The sequence below is a fragment of the Phaenicophaeus curvirostris genome, chromosome 3, assembly GCF_032191515.1.
Source record: "Phaenicophaeus curvirostris isolate KB17595 chromosome 3, BPBGC_Pcur_1.0, whole genome shotgun sequence".
NCBI classification, from domain to species: domain Eukaryota; kingdom Metazoa; phylum Chordata; class Aves; order Cuculiformes; family Cuculidae; genus Phaenicophaeus; species Phaenicophaeus curvirostris.
This window is the reverse complement of record NC_091394.1, coordinates 40,987,308-41,002,642: the sequence shown is the minus strand read 5'-3', so window position 1 is coordinate 41,002,642 and position 15,335 is coordinate 40,987,308. Positions and strand designations below refer to the sequence as shown.

Here is a 15,335-nt window from a genome sequence, read left to right as displayed (position 1 = left end):
CCTTAATTGATTTAATTGTGTGTAAATATTTTCCAGCTGCCATGCCACGTGTGATGATTTCACAAGTTCTGTAGCTTATTCTATAGCAAATCCAATACTTGACTGTTTGTAAGTACAATGGCTGTTTTGCAGTAATTGGAGATACCAGTGTGCTACAAACCCCAAAACACCACTGTTAGCCAAGGGTGGACTATGCTGTCCTTTTCTGAACAGGAAAAGAAAAATTCATCCATCAGCATGTGTGAAGTTTGTGCTAAATCACGGTAATAAAAAGTACCATAAGTGTCATTCTGTAAGAAAAAAGCATACATCATAAAAGCAACTTGAAATATATCTGGAGATGTGGTACCTCACTTGTTCATACTTCAGTCCTGCAAGGGAATGAATACTGGCTGCTGAATGAACTGATAAAATATAGTGTGTCTGTCCTTTATTGCAGAACAAAATCTGCTCATTGGTGGACTGTGCATTTTGGTAACAGTGGTAGCCTCCCCCTCCCTTTTGACTAGGCTGATGCAAGTCTCTAGACTTGTGCAATAGAAGATAATCAGCAGTGATTCCTGAACACCTTAAGCCAGCTGCGCTAAGCAGCTTCAGCATTCACTGATAAAATGAATAAACTGCCAACTTCTCATGTCTTGGAAGGGCCTAGGCAGAGTTGTGACATTGAAAACACTTTAAACAAGGGTTAAAATGTAACTTGGAGCTTCTGAACACCATATTTAAACCTTCTCTTTTAAGATAGCTCAACCATAAGCAGTTTGGTTATGACCAGTTACACTTATGACTCTGCCAGTCATAGTGAGACAGTTAATCGGTGCCAAGGCAAAGCACGGACCTCCTTTTACTTCCAGGACTGCCCAACTCCCAGCATGTGCCTGACTGATTTAGAACAGTAAAAACTGCTTTACTACGGGCAAACCATTTAAACGGCTGTTTATGTTCTGTGACGTAATCATGAAAGCACAATTAATCATCAAAGCATAAAATGGATCGGCTGCAGAGAACTAGCCTGCTTAAACCTTGCCTCAGTCTTCGTGACAAGATAACAAAGTGCTACTGTAAATGAAATGAAGTACTAGATATTGGTCAGGCTGGACAATTGTCTATCTTATAGAATCATAGCATAATTAAGGTTGGAATAGACCTCTAAGTTCATCAAGTCCAACCATCAGCTCAACATCACCACGCCTACTAAACCACGTCCTGAAGTGCCATGTCTGCACATTTTCTGAACACCTCCAGGAATGGTGATTCCACCACTTCCCTGGGCAGCCTGTTCCAACAATTGACCACTTTCAGTGAAGACATTTTTCCTAACATCCATTCTAAACCTCCCCTGGTGCAACTTGTGGCCATTTCCTCGAGCTCTATCACTTGTGACTTGGAAGAAGAGACTAATGCTCACCTCATTGCAACCTCCTTTCAGGTAGTTGTTCAGAGTGATAAGGTCTCCCCTCAGCCTCCCTTTCTCCAGTTCCCTGAGCTGCTACTCATAAGACCTGTTCTCCAGATCTTCAATGCTATTGGATCACTGTTAGCAGCATCAAAAGCCTCAATCACTTATTCTGAGCACCCAAGGCAACTTCGCCAGTATCACTCAGCAACAGACAAGCACTGCTTAGAGCAGCTTGCCAAAAAAATGCCATGTACGCAGTGGCTGGAAATAGTTTCTGCCTATTTAAGCTAAAAATGATAATGTCAAGTAGAACAGGTAAACAGTTTCTTAGGAGTTTATTATAAAGAGGGCAGGCAGTGGGCGTCAAACAACATCTGTTTAAAAGGGTAACATAAGAAAATAAAATGGAAATTGCCCATGACTAACTAGGGTTGGAAATTAGAAGACAATTTCTGGGGCTTCAAAACTCTATGAAATAAAGGGAAATTAAAAAAAAGCTTCCAAGAGGTCTATTTAAAACTTAATAAATGAATTAAAGAATTACAGAAGCAACCGTATTCTACAAGCAGGAAAAGCACTCTGATCCACAAAGCCCGTATCTTGAGGGAAAATGTTTGTTTCAGCATAAAAGAGATGCATACAAAATGACTGATGGCATAATAGTACATCAAACAAGCCTCATCTCTGATGCCTCATCTACTTGATTTAGACTCAAGAGGCTGTAACTGGAGTAACCAAAATCAAAGCCAAACCTCATAAACATGTAGATACAAAGAAGTTTCCTTTTTTTCCAGTGCTAAAGCTGGCAAAACAAAACATTCTGTGCAAATCTGAGATCAAACTTAATGCAGGTAACTGCCTGTCAGTTCAATGACTAAGGTAATAAACCACAAAATCCAGTGCTTTCACAGAAGTTATTTATTAACTGAAAACATTTTCCCATCACAGTTTTAATATCCAAAAATTGCTCGACTATCACAAGTGTAATCAACACAACTGAGGTGTGAGAATTCAAGTATATGTTTTGTTAAAGAATCATAGCTTTTGCTATGAAGACAACTTTAAGATTATTCTGTGCTTAACTGACATCGACCTTGATGACCCAAGGATACTATGCTTGAATCCAACCACAATCCAATCTAGAAAAAGGTATTTTTAAAGTTTATTACACACTTTAATTATGGTTTGTGCTTGTTATCAGGCATAATAAAACGTATTATTTGTTAGGAAAAAAGTAAATTCATTAATTTTAACAGTGCTATCTCGGAAAAGACATCAAGATTTTCAATACACCAATGCATCAGATCAGTAACTTTGCAATGAATACAGCAGTGGGTTAAAGAATTTTTCTTCCAACTGCACGGTCCCAAGAAGTACCCCCCATCCAAAACTGCACTATCAGACAGCAGTAAGTGACATGATTAATTTCAACCTTACACTGCAATTCACAGACAGATGTATTTTAAGCCTGGGCAATTTCAGTTGCAGATATTCTGCCTGTGTACAATACCTGTAGGTGTGCTTGCGTCACTGTTATGGTACAAAGGCACCAAGTTATGACTTTCTAGCTAGTTATTCTTTCCAAGAGACATGTATTAGCAACCAAGGCTGGCAAACAGCTTCCTCTTCCACAAAAGCATATTACTCAAATTCAGGCAGTCAGTGCACTCAAGTTTAAGCTTAGAACCTGGCTATAAGAAAGTTTCTTGCAACTAGTGTAGAAGTATGCCATCCTTTTTTTTCTTCTTGACAACAACCACATATTCTGCAACTGATAACAATATCAAATCCTCAGTCTTGTATGTGCATTTTGAGTGCATTGGAAACTGCTGAAAGGGCAGTAAATGTTAATGGTCCTTCAGTTGGCACAATGCCAACACACTCTACTGACAGATAATGTGCTCCAGACCCACCCAGTCTCAAGTGTTACATGACAAAAATATTTAAAAATAGGAAGTAGCAGTCAATGATACCTTGTGTGCACTTTAAAAAATTCCATGAAATTCAGTTGTGGTTTTCCTCCTTCCCCAACCCCACTCTGCAAAGCACTGTGTTTCCTGGCACTTCTTTGCCTGATTGGATAACATATCTTAAAATATCCTATTTCATGGGGTACATTTATCAGTGTATAGGAAAAACAGCTCTGTTGCATTATTTATTTTTAATAACTAATGGGTAAAGCTCCACCAATGTTAAAAAACACAAGAAATGAAATTAATTTCCCTTAGCTTTTGCAGTGCTGATTTAATTGCCAAATCAACACTGCACATTTTTTAAAGTGCTTCTTGCAACTGCCATTAAAATAGAGTTTAAACAGCATTCTTTATTTTGTAGCAAGGAAGCTTTAAACCACCTTCTGAAGATGACAAAATACTGAAGTGATGCATAGAAGTCAAACCTCTAATCACTTCTACTTTAATCTTCATTAGGCCACAAGTTCAAAGGTTTTTAAACCTCCCTCCCTAGAAGACATTCACCTGTATAAGAAACGTGCATTCTTACCTAGTACTTACTAAAAATGATGTACATTGTGATCACATTGCTGAAAACTGAATGTACAAATAAAGAACATGTAAAAACATATGGCAGCACAGAATATTTTAAGTACCTCTACACATATAGCACAGGGTTGTTTAAAGAAGGTAGAAGTTGCATTCATAGGTATTTCTGGTTCAAGAAACTTACTAGAACTACAGCACTCTTTTCCAGGCTGTTAGGGTTGTGCTTTCTGAAGATTTTTATAAGCCTCCAAAGCAGACATATTTTATTTCTAAGTATTCATCAATGCCATACTTTGAACCTTCTCGTCCTAAGCCAGACTGTTTTACCCCACCAAAAGGACACTCCACTGCGGAGATTATGCCTTCATTAACGCCAACCATTCCAACTTCCAGCTGTTCTGCAACTCTCCATATCTGAGCTGCATCTTGGGAGTAGAAATATCCTGCCACAAAGATATAGGCATGAAAATCAAAAACAGGAAGAACAACTGCAGAAAACTATGAAAAAGAAACTTACTGACATTAAAAACTGTGGCCCCGTAACAACAAAGCTCATAAAACCACAGAAACACATTTACCTGATAGAAATGCATACCTGCTAAACCCACATCAGCTGCATTTGCTATAGCAACAGCTTCTGCTTCAGTCTCAAATCTGTCAATACAAAGAGAAAAAAATACAAATGAGGCGCGATGTTCATCTACCATCTCACTGACTCACTGATAAGAAGCAGCCTTACCAGAAATAAGAGAGTCAAGATACAGTTTTTTCCCCCCAAGAGTGTATTTCAAACATCTAATGTAATTTTCACTTTGAAATAATGGAGGAGTTTGTAACTGCAGTTTAAATTAAGAGAAGGGTCAAGTAGTTTAGATTGCCTTTATCGTCCCTAGATACCAGTACATTTACTTCACACAGGTTAGCCCACCAGTTTCCTGAACTGCACAAGCACTCTCAGCTATGAGAGACAACCATATGTTCTTCCATCACATCCAACTGCTCTGGTTGGAGGCAAGGAAGGTTTTAAGGAGAAGAGAGCTCCAAGTCATCCTCTGTCAAAAAAATCAGGACAAGCAAAGTGCATGACAAACTGGAAAGTCCTGCCTCCTACTTCTTACCACAAATCATGAAGTTGATGGAGGTTTTGCTGCTACCTACCCTTGCTTAACTGCTAATGCAATTTAAAAGAAAATAGTTTTCAGTAAGTTGCAGAGGTGCTAAAATTGGGTCAAGAGAGAGAAACAAACGAATTGCATATCCAAAGTATGTTTTCACATGCGTACCTTAGTCTTATAACAAGATTTGTGTGATCATACAAAAATAACTTGGCAAAACTGTCATTCAATTCTTATTTATTCAAAATAACATTCCTTTTTTAAATTGTGATTTTTAATCTGGAAAATGAATAGTCTTACTTGATAACTGGTGCTAAAGGGCCAAATGTCTCCTCTTGGGTGCAAATCATCTTTGCTGTAACGTTACTAAGTAATGTTGGCTCAAAGAAATTCTTGCCTAAGCTGTGTCGTTTTCCTCCAGTCACAACACATGCTCCTTGAGAAACTGCATCATTAATGTGTCTCTCTACCTAAGGTACGCAAAGCAAAAATCTCAAAGTCAGCATTTAGGAATGAACAATAATATATTTTCTAATGAAGAAATACTAATCTCCAGTATTAAATGGAAGACTGTGAAGAAAAGCGCATACTTTGCAGAAGACTGCTTGCAATATTATTTAAAACTTTTCTTGAATTTTTATTTCTCTTGGCCTGACAGACTTTCAGAAGGATAAGGGCCATGGATATTTAAGATTCAACTTCTCTGCTGGAATGAAAAGACTACATCTAATGTGAGAAAAAGCCTTTGAGGGACTAAGAATTACACAGGATGTTGGTGATCAAGCACTATGAAAACAGAAGTACATGACTGTCATTTAAAGAGAAACAGACAACTTCCAAGATGGAACTCGCAAGAACATTTTCCAGCCCCTACATCTACAATTCATCCGAATACAAGAAAGCAATGTGAAAACCAAAGTAGCAGTCTCTACCTAGAACACTGTCCTTTGCAACTGCAGAAAGACAGTTAAGTGACTTGGTTATTTGTATATAACAGAGTTTGAGCATTTGTATATAGAGGTGTATACAATACACACACATTGCACTTTTGTGATGCTCAATGAGAAGGCATGAAGGAAAGAAATCAAAGCACTGCAACCTTTGTACCCTAAATAACTCCGGCAGCCTTCAAGTATAATGAGATACAAACCAAGCCTGCATATAACCGAGCCATAATAGAAAATATGAAACACAATTTAATAATCTTTAATCTTTGGAAAGGTGAAATATTATAGAAGCTGTGACACTGCAATTAAAAAAACCCATTTTCTGAAGTCATAAGTCATCCAAAATAGAAGACCCAAACCAGGTACATAAGGTTTCAGGTGGTTACAACATCCAGAGCTGTGGTATTTTTTAACCTCAATGTACTATTCTCTGTAGCTTTTGAGAAACAGAGCTGCTGTTCTTCAAAATAAGTTGTCATTCGCAGTGCTCCAGAATTGCAGAATCACCACACAACTCTCACAGCATATCCGATTTCAGTAAATGTCGTTGCGAACAGCTAGGAAGCAATCAGGATGGATGAGTTTCTTCTAAAGGAGGAATCCCTTTTTCCCCTCTACAGAAAAAGGGGAATGATACGTTAAGCGGCTGCATCTGTCCACCTGTATGCATACATGGAGGGCAGAACACACTTTCAGCCACACTGCAAGCATATTCTAACAAAACAAACATGAAAAAGTACATACAAATCTAAAGTTACTTTATGGATTGTAAAAAAGAAAACTAAGGCTCAAAAAAACTCAATCTTTTATTTATACCTTCTCCACTGCTTTTTCATTGATTAGTGGCCCTTGGGTAGTTCTTGCATCAAATCCACTTCCAACGTGCAGTTCTCTCTCTATAGCTTTAGCAAACTTTTCCACGAATTTATCATGGATTCCCTTTTGCACCAGGAAACGATTTGTGCAAACACAGGTCTGAAAACAAACATGAAAAGGAAAAAGAAACACTAGTTTATGCTGTATTTAATCTATCCATTAATTCATTCTGGCCTTTGTGCCACAGAACAGGTTACTACAGTGATCCGTCCTCTGCCTCTTCTCCATCACCCTAAGCTGTTACCTAGCTATACTGGTTCTTTCATCATGCCTCTCACTCTAGAAACACAACTTCAACAAGTTTTCAGTATATGTGAGTGAAATATGCCAGACTGCTAAATTTAAATCACTTACACTGAGAAAAGGTTTCATGAGTTCTGTGGACTCTGATATACGGATCAACCAAGGTCCAGAAGCTGCAAGAAATAGCTTCTAAACAGACTGCAGAATGCTGAACCAAGCATTGATTGGCCAAGTCAGTGAAAGATAACAAAAAATCTTTCTACAAATATATAAATAATAAAAGGCGGACTAGGGAGACCATACAGTCCCTATTGGACACAGAAGGGACAACAGTAACAGGGGATGAGGAAAAGGCTGAGGTACTTAATGCCTTCTTTGCCTCAGTCTTTAGTCGTAAGGAGGGTCGTTCCGTCTGTGTACAAACCCAGGAGCTAGAGGAGCATAATGAGGCTCCCGTGATCCAAGAGGAGGTGGTCAGAGCCTTGCTAGCCCGACTGGACAGTCACAAGTCTATGGGGCCGGACGGGATTCACCCTAGGGTACTGAAGGAGCTGGCGGATGTGCTGGCCAAACCCCTTTCCATCATCTTCCAACAGTCCTGGAAGACTGGGGAAGTCCCACTGGACTGGAGGCTGGCTGATGTTGTGCCCATCTACAAAAAGGGCCGCAGGGAGGACCCAGGAAACTACAGGCCTGTCAGTCTGACCTCAGTGCCAGGGAAAGTCATGGAACAGGTGATCTTGAGTGCTATCATGAAGCACATGCAAGAGAACCGGGTGATCAGGCCCAGTCAACATGGGTTCACAAAAGGCAGGTCTTGCCAGACTAACCTGATCGCCTTCTATGACAAAGTGACCCGGCTACTGGATGAGGGAAAGGCTGTGGATGTGGTCTTCCTGGACTTCAGTAAAGCCTTTGACACAGTTTCTCACAGCGTTCTGCTTGAGAAACTGTCAGCCTCTGGGCTGGACAGGCACACACTCTCCTGGGTGGAAAACTGGTTGGATGGCCGGGCCCAGAGAGTGGTGGTAAATGGTGTGAAATCCAGCTGGAGGCCAGTGACAAGTGGGGTTCCCCAGGGCTCAGTGCTGGGTCCAGCCCTGTTCAATGTCTTCATCAATGATCTGGATGAAGGCATCGAGTGCACCCTGAGCAAGTTTGCGGACGACACTAAGCTGGGTGGAAGTGTCAATCTGCTGGAGGGTCGGGAGGCTCTGCAAAGGGATCTGAACAGGCTGGACCGCTGGGCAGAGTCCAATGGCATGAGGTTTAACAAGGCCAAATGCCGGGTCCTGCACTTGGGGCACAACAACCCTATGCAGTGCTACAGACTAGGAGAAGTCTGTCTAGAAAGCTGCCTGGAGGAGAGGGACCTGGGTGTGTTGGTTGACAGCCGACTGAATATGAGCCAGCAGTGTGCCCAGGTGGCCAAGAAGGCCAATGGCATCTTGGCTTGTATCAGAAACGGCGTGACCAGCAGGTCCAGGGAGGTTATCCTCCCTCTGTACTCGGCACTGGTGAGACCGCTCCTCGAATACTGTGTTCAGTTCTGGGCCCCTCACCACAAGAAGGATGTTGAGGCTCTGGAGAGAGTCCAGAGAAGAGCAACAAAGCTGGTGAAAGGGCTGGAGAACAGGCCTTATGAGGAGCGGCTGAGAGAGCTGGGGTTGTTTAGCCTGGAGAAGAGGAGGCTGAGGGGTGACCTCATTGCTCTCTACAACTACTTGAAAGGACGTTGTAGAGAGGAGGGTGCTGGCCTCTTCTCCCAAGTGACAGGGGACAGGACAAGAGGGAATGGCTTCAAGCTCCGCCAGGGGAGGTTTAGGCTAGACGTTAGGAAAAAATTCTTTACAGAAAGGGTCATTGGGCACTGGAACAGGCTGCCCAGGGAGGTGGTTGAGTCACCTTCCCTGGAGGTGTTTAAGGCACGGGTGGACGAGGTGCTGAGGGATATGGTTTAGTGTTTGGTAGGAACGGTTGGACTCGGTGATCCGGTGGGTCTCTTCCAACCTGGTTATTCTGTGATTCTGTGATTCTGTGATAAGGCTGGAAGAGTGTCCATACAGCCCTACTCAGGCTGGAAAGGGATGCTCCTAAAAATTATTTGACTCTAACGAAAACACATATGTTTGAAGCAATGTACGCTTGAATCCTGTCTATCACTTTTTTTAAGCTAATCACTGTGGAAAAATCTAGCCATGAGTGTCTTAAGTTTCCAATCTGAGTGACAGTGTTTCAGTCCCCTCAACTCCTGCCGTGTGCCTTCAGAACACAAAGAGACTTGAATCAAACATGCAATCTTCCAGATACAAACATTTACCATGAGACTTGAAGCCATTATTTTAAGAGATGGCTAAGCATGTTATAAAATATAACCCTGAGAACTGAGGCAAGATGGTCGTCTTTTCACAGCTCTAGTTCACTAATTAATTTAATGCTAACAAAGCATATGACAAAATGCCTTATCACTTCTCCTCCTCTTGTGAGAGGCCCTAGTAAATATCTTCCTTTTCAGTGATATTACTGACTGCCATGTTACGTTGTGAAAATACATGGGATTTTACAGTGTTGCCATTTAGACTTGCTGATAACTGTATTGAACACTCAGAATCATGTGCGACTCTAGCATCTTTCGCTTCACAATGAATTTTTCTACAGTTTCCTTTGACATAAAATAGCTTATTTATAGCTTAAACTGTATATACAGCTCTTCATTTTCCAGAAACAAGTACAAAAAGGTTACTCTTACCTGGCCTGAGTTTCTATACTTAGAAGCAAGGGCTCCTGCAACAGCACAGTCCACATCGGCGCTGTCAAACACAATAAAAGGAGCATGCCCTCCAAGCTCCATGGAAACTCGCTTCACAGTGCCAGCTGCATGTTTCAGCAGTATCTACAGGCAACAGAGGAGACAGATGTCTGTACCTCTACCAGATGTGAATTGTGGAACCACAGATGGAAAGCAGTGAAAAAAATAACTCTGGCAGGGAATTTATCTGCACCTCCTCTGTAATGTTAGGCAATCTGTTTTCTCCTATGACAAAAATAAGGACTGATTTCCTTCATTAAAATCTTTAGAGATGAAATTTTGGCCAACAAATGACGAAGAATATTTTCATCAACTCCCATTCAGGTCAGGCTTTCATACACTAATATTGCTACACTTGTTTGCTACTCTTTTGTGCTTTGATCTCTTCTTTTTTGGTAATAAAAGTCTTGACTGGTCTTAATTTTTTTCATGATCTGACAGGATTTGCAATTAAGACTTCCTCGATACCAGACATTTTCTTCATTCTGCATACAGCCATCCCATAGAACTCTATCAGTTTCTAGCCATGCTCTGCAGTTTTATTGACTGATTTTGACAAGTTTGTTCTTTGACTAAAGTTGATAGGAGAGACTCAAGGGCCTCACTTCTCTAATACTCTCCACTGCAGAAGCCATTCCTGAATAGCACCTTTGAAACTCAATTTCAGTGTTCTTATTAGTATGTTGTCACCCTCTGATATGAAAGAAAAGCATGATGTACAGAACTGTTCACATTATAATTTAATAGAGGACAGTTATCCAGAAGCTGCGCACCTGCATCCTTCTGTGAAGTACTGATACTAAAGCAGACAGGCAATATCTCAATGATTACACAATTACGTGGACAACCAGTGTACAGTAGCCAGAAAAGAAGACAGCTCTGTATAAAGGCACACACTTTCCCCCTACCTTTCCAGTATAAGCACAGTAACAATCTTCAAAGATACCCTGTGCATTTACGTACCTTTCCTGTTGCTGTGGAGCCAGTAAAAGAAATTTTGGCTACCAGTGGATCAGTGCACAGAACTTCCCCTACAGCGGCTGTCTGTTGTCTGGAACAAGGAACAACATTATACACTCCCGCTGGAATTCCAGCCTGGTTGGCAAGCTGCAACAAAAAAAGCAGAATTTGCATTATGTGTATTTTGTATGAGTAACAGCCACTTCAATTTTGTTGAATTTTTAAAGCCCATCTGACTCCTCACAGCTACAGTCCACTGCTTAAAATAAAGCTTAGCATCAAAGCTCACCTCTCCAAGAGCTAGTGCTGATAAAGGTGTGTCCTCTGCAGGTTTCACTACCACTGTACAGCCAGCTGCCAGAGCTGCACCAACCTTCCGGGTAATCATAGCACTGGGGAAATTCCACTAGGATGAGAGAAAAACGGTACAATTAGACTTGGCAAAATTTTACCTCCCGTTTTTGCAAACATAGCTGATATTTTGTATAATTATGTGATAAGCTAAACATACCTACATGATGTTCTTTGTCCTAAGTCAATACCACAAAGAAGCACTGCCAATCCAGGAAGAAGAAAGTACAAGGCAGAAATGAAACTTTACAGGGGTGTTTGCCAGGGCTGGAGGAGGCATAAGGCCCCTTGTTGTGGGGTCAGCTGAAAACCTTCACAGTATTTGAAAAATGAAGTTATACTTACTGGGGTTATAATGGCTGCCACTCCTACTGGCTGTTTCAGCACCACGATTCTTCTGCCTAGTGCAGACGCTGGAATGACATCACCATAAACCCGGCGAGCTTCCTCTGCAAACCACTCCAGGAATGATGCAGAATACAGGATTTCCCCCTGTGCTTCTTTCAGAGGCTTCCCCTTTGATTAAATCAGATTGAAAACACACTGCAAGTGGCAGACTGAAGCAATAAAAAACAAATTCCAGCCATTGTGGAGTTTCTATTATTTTCAGAGCACTTCATATCTCCTATCATGTACACTGTGATCTCCAAAACAGACAATATGATTGCAGCAGCAATAGCGGTGAGGCTTCAATACACCATCATCAGCTGTCTGAACGTGAGCCAGCAGTGTGCCCAGGTGGCCAAGAAGGCAAACAGCATCTTGGCTTGTATCAGAAACGGCATGACCAGCAGGTCCAGGGAAGTTATTCTCTCTTTGTACTCAGCACTGGTAAGACTGCTCCTTGAATATTGTGTTCTGCATTGCTCTGCGATGCAAACTGAAGCACACTGAGGGAATGCAACTTGGAGACTTGCTTAAATTGTACTGCAATTTTTTTCGGGTCAAAAACTATGATACTATGAACCACAAACATTCATGCCATGAAGACCATGGCTTAGGTTGATGAATGCTTTTGCATACCACAAAGCACAATGTGGGCCTGATTTCACTGGACAGTTAGGTACTGTTGTCATCAAAATAGCACATTGCATGTACATTTTAGCCTACAGAAGAGAAGGCTCCATGGAGACCTTATATAGCAGTTTTCCAGTACTTAAAGGGGGCATACAGGAAAGATGGAGAGGGACTCTTTATCAAAGAGTGCAGTGACAAGACAAGGGGTAACGTTCTAAGCTGAGAGAGGAGAGATTTAGATTAGACGTCAGGAAGAAATTTTTTACTATGAGGGTGGTGAGGCACTGGAACAGGCTGCCCAGAGTAGTCATGGGAGCCCCATTGCTGGATGTGTTCAAGACCAGGCTGGATGAGGCTTTGAGCACCTTAATCCAGTGGGAGGTGTCCCTGCTCATGGCAGGGGAGTTGGAACTGGATGACCTTTAAGGTTCCTTCCAGCCCAAACCATTCTACAGTTCTACGATTCTATGTATGTCAGGAAGTGAAATGTTTGTCACATTACCTATTGACCCAGGATGTGAATGCTCAATGTGTTTTAAGCACCAAAAAACCAATTTGGTGGCTAATGGGTGGAACGCACACAGGCTGCTTTGATGGCTGTCAGTGCCACTGAAGGGGCTGGAGGACAAGTCTTACAAGAAGCAGCTGAGGGAACTGGGGTTGTTTAGCCTAGAGGTGGGTGAGGGAAGACCTTATCACTGTTTACAACTGTCTGAAAAGAGGCTGTAGTGAGGTGGGTGCTGATTTTTTCTCTCAAGTGACAGGTGATAAGATGAGAGAAAATAGCCTCAAGTTGTGCCAAGGGAGGTTCAGATTAAACACTAGGAAAAAACTCTGCATAGAAAGGGTTCTCAGGCACTGGCACAGCTGCCCAGGGAGGTGGTTGAGTCACCATCCCTAGGGGTACTGAAGTAAGTAAAGTGCTTAGGGATACGATTTAGTAACGGATAGGTATGGTTGGGCTTGATAATCTCAAAGACCTCTTCCAACCTAGTAATTCTATGATTCTATGGTTTATCCCAACACTGGCACCCCTGTGCCGCATCTCTGGGAAGGCACAAGGCAGCACCCAGCCCCACAGGGACACAGCACCCCATACTCACGTTCTCAGCCGTGATGATCCGCGCCAGCTCTTCCTTGTTCTCCATCATCAGCTCATACCACCTGCGCAGCAGCACACTCCTCTCCTGCCAAGCGAGAGAGCGCCCCTGTGGTCGTCTGGCATGGGCTGCCCAGAGTGGGGAAGTGCAGCCCTGGAGACACCTGGGGCAGACTCACAGCCCTCCCTGCCCCAGCTGCCCCCAGGCCCAGCGTCCAGTTCCAGGCACAGCCCCAGCTCCCGACCCAGCTGCCCCCAGTTCCCAGAGCTCCAGCCCCAGCTACAGAACCAGCTCCACCTCCAGCTCTAGCCCCAACTCCATCAGCCTCAGCTCCAGCTCCCACAGATCCGGACCCCCCCAGCTCCAGACCCCCCCAGCCCCAGCTCCCGACCCAGCTCCAGAACCCCCAAGCCCCAGCTCCCCACTGAGTACCTAGAGCTTCAGACGCAGCTCCCGCTACACCAGCTTCCACTCCGAGTACCCAGAGCTCCAGCCCCATCTCCCCTAGCCCCACCCCCAGTTCCAGCTCCCCTCAGCTCCAGCTCCAGCTCCAGCCTCGCATGCCGCCACACCAGCTCCCGACCCCACTCCTCCCCAGTACCCAGAGCCCCAGCCCCGCCTCGCTCACCCTGGCGGGGCGGCGGCCCCACTCCGCCGCGGCCCCATGTGCCGCCCGGACGGCCGCCCTAGCCTCGGCGGGGCCGCAGTCGGCCACACGCCGCAGCTCGGCGCCGCTGGCCGGGTCCCGCACGGCGAAGACGTTGGAGGCGTCCACCCAGCGGCCGCCCACCAGCGCGCCCCGCGGAAGCAACGCGGCTGGCACGCACCGCAGCGCGCGGCACGGGGGCAGCAGCGCCGCCATGGCCGCAACGCACCTCCCCGCCCCGCCCGCCGGAGGAGCCGCGAGGGTAGGGTCCGCCCCCGGGAGGGTGGTGGGTGTGGTCCTGCTGCGCCACCTGCCGGGAAGTCTCGGCACAGGCGGGAAGGCACGCAGACAAACAGACACAGACACGCAGACAGACACACAGAGGCAGACACATAGGAACATACACATAGGCAGGCACAGACATACAGACACAGCAGACACACAGACACACAAACACAGGCAGACATATAGAAACACACGCAGACAGACAGACATGGACACACGGTCACACGCAGACAAACACAGGCAGATACATAGAAACACAGGCAAACACAGGCAGACACACAAACACAGGCAGACATAGACACACAGACACACAGACACAGGCAGACAGCCACAGACAGACTCAGGTGCAGACACACACGCTTAGAAACATACACACAGACAGACACAGAATGACACACAGACACACAAGCACACCAGAGGCATGGACACACAGAGACACGCAGACACACACACACAGACACAGAGACAAGACATACACACAGATACAGGCCCACACAGAGACACAGACAGACACATAGACACTCAGATATACGGGCATGCAGACACAGACACAGAGATAGGCACACACAGACACCGCCCCCCCCATTCCCACACATACACACCCCTCACCATACCCGCACCCCAACACCTCTACATATACACACACCCCCGCACCCCTACACGCACAGACACACACACACACACACACACATACACACACACAAAACAATCTCTGGAGGGCTGATGGGGTTTTGGGCCCATTTTTTTTTGACTCCAGGAGCCCCAGCCCACAGGAGGCTGTAGCTGTGTATCCCCCAAGGAGATAAGCAGGATGTATTTTTCACCTTGTTTATTTACTACAAACACCCTGATCCCAGAAACGCAGAGACTTGATATCGTCTAGAGACATCCTAATATCTAACAGGAGATGCAGACACTTGGTATTATCTACAAACATCCTGACCTCTGCACAGGGACATAAACATTTAGTCTTAAGAAAATTATGAACTCAGGAGTTAATCAAGTCAAGGTAGAATTTGTGATTGTTTTAAGGATTACCTGAAGGACAACCCTATCCTAACTAAGGATCTGGAAAGGAAATAAACA

At 44.0% G+C, this 15,335-nt stretch overlaps 1 protein-coding gene across 1 annotated transcript; it reads right to left on the bottom strand.

The window, feature by feature from the left end:
* Positions 1-2,298: 2,298 nt before the first annotated feature.
* ALDH5A1 (aldehyde dehydrogenase 5 family member A1) lies at positions 2,299-14,180 on the bottom strand. Its single transcript, XM_069853168.1, has 10 exons — positions 13,947-14,180; positions 13,322-13,405; positions 11,547-11,717; positions 11,140-11,256; positions 10,854-10,997; positions 9,831-9,974; positions 6,779-6,937; positions 5,316-5,485; positions 4,496-4,554; positions 2,299-4,343 (listed from the first exon to the last, which is right to left on the bottom strand). Exons 1-10 carry the CDS (start codon positions 14,178-14,180, stop codon positions 4,138-4,140), a joined length of 1,488 nt encoding a protein of 495 aa, XP_069709269.1. The 3' UTR covers positions 2,299-4,137.
* Between the last annotated feature and the right edge of the window lie 1,155 nt (positions 14,181-15,335).

Coding starts and splice junctions, on each gene's coding strand:
- ALDH5A1 (XM_069853168.1), bottom strand. CDS start 14,180: ATGGCGGCGCTGCTGCCCCCGTGCCGCGCGCTGCGGTGCGTGCCAGCC. Junction 13,406..13,946: donor GGGGCCGCCGCCCCGCCAGG/GTGAGCGAGGCG, acceptor CTCGCTTGGCAG/GAGAGGAGTGTGCTGCTGCG. Junction 4,555..5,315: donor CCTTTAGCACCAGTTATCAA/GTAAGACTATTC, acceptor TTGTATTGACAG/ATTTGAGACTGAAGCAGAAG.